We start from the raw sequence: 6,240 nt of genomic DNA on the forward strand, positions 1-6,240 counted from the left end.
TGTATTCTAAATCGCTTGATAGCATTTATTAGAGAACGTATCAGTACTGTACAAGTTCTAATGCTAAGACAACAGTACCAAAGTTTACGAACAGAAGATTGAAATTCCATGATTGGAATCAATAGTCACAAGAAAAAGGGGGAAATGTGGGACTCGAGGGACATTGTTCCAGCTAATGATTAAGAACTCTCCAGACAATAGGGGCTTCTTAGACAATGGGTGAATTTCCAGGATGTCCGGCCCCCTTCCGAGAAGGAGGGAGATAAACAAAATGTAAAAAAGGTATCTGTCAAAGAACCAATCAGGAAGCCTGGGACAGGTTCCCTCTCTGGTCCGAACAGAAGCTAAGAACCTATCATTAAAAATCACAATTGAATCCACACTTTGCATAACAGGAAGTTGAGACCTATAAAAATGCATGTTCACGCCCTGGGGGGGTTCCTTCTTCGACCTCCTGCGTGAGGACCAAGGAACCCCGGTGCACCGGCCTTCAATAAACCTCTTGCGTTTTGCATCGGCTTCCGACTCTTGTTGTTTCCTGGGCGAGTCGAAACTCCTAGGAGACCGCGAAGGTCTAACATTTGGGGGCTCGTCCGGGATTCCACTCGCCCCGGACCACAAGAACATCGGGAGTTGGAGGTACCAGGTAAGCGCGAGCTTGATTGTCTGTTTGTCCCTTGTTCTTTGTGGGCCATTATCGGAGGAAAGCTGTAAGAATCGGCTTATTATGGAATCTGTATCGGACCTCTGGCTAGGCAGACGTGCTAATAGCCGGCGTCCATGAGCCCTAGGGGACGCCCTGGTGGCTCATCTGGAAGGAGAGGCAAACTCTGTCTCCCCTTCACTCGGTTTCGGCAGTTCCCTTTGTGATAACTGCCATCTGAAGAGGTTTCGGTTTTGAAGCGAGCTCGCGGCGGCCCATACGTATATGTGTTTCGTGGAGTTTTAACTGTTTCTGTATTGTGGTCTATTCTTCTTCTCTGACGGACGACAATGGGACAAACTATGACGACTCCTCTTTCCCTTACCCTAAGCCATTGGACCGAAGTTCGGGCCAGAGCCCATAATTTTTCGGTAGAGGTAAAGAAAGGAAAGTGGCAGACTTTGTGTGCCTCTGAATGGCCAACATTTCAGATAGGATGGCCCCCTGAAGGATCCTATTCATTAGACAAGATTAGGCTGCTGAAGTCTAAGATATTTAATATAGGACCCCACGGACATCCAGACCAAGTACCATACGTCTTGGTCTGGGAAGATTTAATTCTCTCCCCACCTCCGTGGGTCCGGCCCTTTGTTTCCTCAACAGGCACGTCCGCGCACACATCAGCAGCGTCAGAGATATTAGCCCTAAAGAAAAACCCCAACACGGAAAAGCTACCCGGCGCCCCAGATCCACCGAAAGCGATTTATCCTGACCCGCAGTCCGATTTGCTTCTTTTGGATTCCCCACCCCCTTATCCTCCGGCCCCAAATCCCCTACCACCTAGAGGACCCCCAGCTCCACTGCCCTCAGCACCAAGGGGACCATCCATGATGGAAGAAGAAAGGGGTCCCTCAGCGGGCACTAGGAGCCGGAGGGCTATCTCCCCGGACTCCACTGCCCTACCTCTTAGAGAATATGGCCCCCCCGATGGCCAAGGGAATAGACCTCTCCAATATTGGCCCTTTTCCTCTGCAGATCTTTATAATTGGAAAATGCATAACCCAACTTTTTCCGAAAATCCACAGGCCCTTACCGCTTTAATAGAATCTCTTGTTTTCTCCCACCAGCCCACATGGGATGATTGTCAGCAGCTGCTTCAGACTCTCCTAACGACTGAGGAGAGGCAACGGGTTCTTTTAGAAGCCAGAAAAAATGTATTAGGTGCCAATGGGCAACCTACCCAGCTGCCTAACGAGATTGATGTTGGTTTCCCACTCGTCAGGCCAAACTGGGATTTCAATGCCCCGGAAGGTAGGGAGCGCCTGAAAATGTATCGCCAGGCTCTGGTGGTGGGTCTCCATGGAGCAGCCAGACGGCCCACTAATTTGGCTAAGGTAAGGGAAGTCACTCAGGGGCCCCAGGAATCACCAACTGTGTTCCTGGAACGTTTAATGGAAGCCTTTAGACGCTTTACCCCTTATGATCCAACTTCGGAGGAACATAGGGCTACTATAGCAATGGCTTTCATAGATCAAGCGGCCCCTGATATTAAAAAAAAATTACAGAGGCCAGATGGCTTGCAGGGATTTTCGCTTCAGGAGTTAGTAAAAGAGGCAGATAAAGTATATAACCAAAGAGAAACAGAGGAAGAGAAGGAAGAAAGAAAGCAGAAAGAGCAGGAAGCCCGTGAAATAAGACGGGATAAGAAACAGGAGAGGAATTTAAGTAAGATACTGGCCACTGTGGTTGGAGGAAGAAATATAGGGGATAGAAATAGGCAGGAAGGGCGAACGGCAGACAGAAGGCGGCCATTAGACAAGGACCAATGTGCCTACTGTAAAGAAAAAGGACATTGGGCGAGAGAATGCCCTAAGAAAAAGAATGGAGGAAGGCCAACCAGAAACAAAATCTTAACATTGGAAGAAGAAGACTAGGAAAGTCAGGGCTCGAACCCTCTCCCCGAGCCCCAGGTAACTCTTAAAGTGGAGGGGGAACCTGTTCAATTTTTGGTGGATACTGGAGCCCAGCACTCCGTCCTTCTCCACTCAAAAGGTCCTATCTCAGCTAAAAGGTCATGGGTACAAGGAGCCACTGGGAATAAACAATATTCATGGACCACACGAAGGACAGTAGATCTTGGGATTGGACGAGTAACCCATTCATTTTTGATTATTCCGGAATGCCCCTATCCTTTGCTGGGAAGAGACTTGCTCTCCAAAGTGGGGGCTCAAATTCACTTCCAACCAGAAGGTCCCACCATAACTGACAATAAGGGAAGATTACTCCAAATATTGACTATGAGATTGGAAGATGAATATAAATTATATGAAAAACCTTCATCTCTACGGGTTAATGTCACAGATTGGGTAACTCGGTTCCCGCAAGCCTGGACAGAAACCGCTGGTATGGGGATGGCTAAAAATCGGCCCCCAGTACTAGTGGAACTCAAGGCAACTGCCACCCCAATAACGGTTCGTCAATACCCCATGAGTAAGGAAGCCAAAGACGGCATCCGTCCTCACATACAGAGGTTGCTGGAATTGGGCATTCTGGTAAGATGTCAATCCACGTGGAATACCCCTCTTTTGCCAGTTAAGAAACCGGGAACTAATGATTACCAACCAGTGCAAGACCTGCGTGAGGTAAATAAACGAGTGGCGGACCTCCACCCCACAGTACCAAATCCTTATAATCTCTTAAGCACTCTTCCGCCCCAACATACATGGTATACTGTTTTGGACCTTAAAGATGCTTTTTTCTGTCTAAGACTTTCTCCCCTCAGCCAGCCTTACTTTGCCTTCGAATGGAAGGACCCAGCATCAGGAATATCTGGCCAACTGACATGGACTTGTTTACCTCAGGAATTTAAGAACTCCCCTACCATCTTCGATGAAGCTCTTCATCAGGACTTAGCGTTATATAGAGAATCAAATCCACAGGTAACGCTACTTCAATATGTTGATGACATCTTATTAGCTGCTGAAACCCAGGAAGATTGTATCAAGGGAACTGAAAAACTGTTAACAGAGCTCAGAACCCTGGGATATAGAGCTTCAGCCAAGAAAGCACAAATATGCCAACAACAGGTCAGTTACCTGGGGTACCTGTTAAAAGGGGGACAAAGATGGCTCACGGAGAGCAGAAAGGATACGGTGGCCCAAATTCCGGCTCCCAAAAACGCCAGGCAGGTTAGAGAATTTTGGGGGATGGCCGGATTCTGTAGACTATGGATTCCAGGGTTTGCCAAGCTGACAGCCCCATTGTGCCCCCTAACCAAAAACAGCACTCCTTTCGTTTGGGGCGATAAGGAACAACGGGCTTTTGACCAAATCAAACGAGCTTTACTTTCAGCTCCAGCCCTAGGACTGCCAGATGTAACCAAACCTTTTCATTTATATGTGGCCGAAAATAAGGGCATTGCAAAAGGAGTATTGACTCAGAAATTGGGTCCCTGGAATCGCCCAGTTGCTTATTTGTCAAAAAAAATGGACCCTGTGGTATCAGGATGGCCCACCTGTTTAAAGATAATCGCTGCAGTAGCCGTTCTGGTCAAAGATGCTGACAAACTAACTTTAGGACAAAATCTAACGATAACAGCTCCTCATGCCCTGGAGAATGTAATCCGTCAACCACCGGATAGGTGGCTAACTAATGCCAGGATGACCCATTACCAAACCCTGTTGCTAAACTCAGATCGCATCAAGTTTGCTCCAGCCACAGGACTCAATCCAGCTACCTTGCTACCTGATCCCGATTTAGAAGGCTCCACCATCATCCATGATTGTCAGGAAGTGTTGGCTGCAGCACACGGTAGTAGACCAGATCTGACGGACCTACCCCTTCCTGATGCTGATTTTACTTGGTTTACTGATGGGAGCAGTTTCCTGGAAGGAGGTAAGCGTCGGGCTGGGGCAGCCGTGGTAGACGGAAAACAAGTCATCTGGGCAGCTGCGCTACCACAAGGGACCTCAGCCCAACGAGCTGAATTAATTGCCATGACAAAGGCACTGGAGATGGCAGAGAATAAAAAGGTAAACATCTACACGGACAGTAGATATGCATTTGCTACCGCTCATATCCACGGTACCATCTACCAACAGAGAGGGTTGCTAACCTCAAGTGGCAGAGAAATTAAAAACAAAGACGAAATTGTGGCTCTATTGGTTGCACTTATGCTTCCCACTAAAGTTAGCATCATTCACTGCCCTGGACACCAGAAAGACAATACCCCAATAACTAGGGGTAATAATATGGCTGACAAGGTGGCCCGAGAAATGGCATCGGGAGAAGTCATTTTAGGACTGTCAGATAAAGTTCCTGAAAAACCAGGCAGCGACGAGGAAATCATCCCGACCACAACCAAAGGATCTTTGTCCCCTCAGCAAGCAGAATCCATGTTACCACAGATTCATAGATGGACACACCTGGGGACTAAAAAAATGATATCCCTGTTACATAAAACCGGGTACGGAACCCCTGGATTGACAAAATTAGCTGAACAAATTGTACAGGAATGTGTTCCATGTCAACAGGTAAATGCTCACAGGGGAAAACTTGAAACTGGAAAAAGGCTCAGGGGAGACCACCCAGGAACTTACTGGGAGGTGGACTTTACCGAAGTACGTCCTGGAAGGTACGGTAATAAATACCTCCTGGTTTTTATAGATACTTTTTCAGGATGGATAGAAGCCTTCCCAACGAAGAAAGAAACAGCTGCTGTGGTAGCCAAAAAGATCCTAGAAGAAATTTTTCCTCGATTTGGGGCACCAAAGGTAATAGGGTCCGACAATGGTCCGGCCTTCGTCGCCCAGGTAAGTCAGGATGTGGCCAGATATTTGGGGACTGATTGGAAATTACATTGTGCATATAGACCCCAGAGTTCAGGTCAGGTAGAAAGAATGAATAGAACTCTAAAAGAGACCCTAACTAAATTGTCCTTGGAGACTGGCAGTACAGATTGGACGGTGCTCCTTCCTTTAGCCCTGTTCCGGGTTAGGAATACACCTTCCCGGTACCATCTTACTCCTTTTGAGGTGCTATACGGGGCCCCACCTCCCCTTCTCACCTTAGGAGAAGAAATAAAACCAGACTGTCAAAATAACACTGACTTGTATGCTAGGCTATTGGGACTCCAACTGGTCCAAAAGGAGATATGGTCCCAACTCGCCGAGGCCTACCAACCGGGAACACCAGGAGAAACTCATCTTTTCCAAGTCGGAGACTCCGTGTACGTCCGTCGGCATCGAACCCAGACGTTGGAACCTCGATGGAAAGGACCATACACCGTCCTCCTCACCACCCCAACGGCCATAAAAGTGGACGGCATCGCTGCCTGGATTCATGCTTCACACGTGAAAGCTGCACCAGCGACGGCATCATCAGGATGGTGGGCCCAAAGAACCGACAACCCGCTCAAACTCAAGCTTCTACGAACCTAAGACTTATAATTTTGATTTTACTGCCTTTATTGACTGTAAGTGATTTTAGCCCTCACCTGCCCCAACGTCTAACTTGGCAGGTAATTTCTCAAACTGGAGGTGTAACTTGGTCCATTAGCCATACTGCACCTCCCTGGACCTGGTGGCCAGACCTTTTTC

The 6,240-nt window shown here is 47.9% G+C and overlaps 1 protein-coding gene across 1 annotated transcript; it reads left to right on the top strand.

Moving 5' to 3' along the window:
- Window positions 1-876: 876 nt before the first annotated feature.
- On the top strand, window positions 877-6,063 carry LOC125960845 (uncharacterized; the record flags this gene model as incomplete). The annotated part of the gene is given in 1 exon segment (XM_049696131.1): window positions 877-6,063. A coding segment is annotated over 1 exon segment (5,070 nt), but the record flags the coding sequence as incomplete, so codon positions are not given.
- Between the last annotated feature and the right edge of the window lie 177 nt (window positions 6,064-6,240).

This window comes from Orcinus orca, chromosome 13, assembly GCF_937001465.1.
Source record: "Orcinus orca chromosome 13, mOrcOrc1.1, whole genome shotgun sequence".
NCBI lineage: Eukaryota > Metazoa > Chordata > Mammalia > Artiodactyla > Delphinidae > Orcinus > Orcinus orca.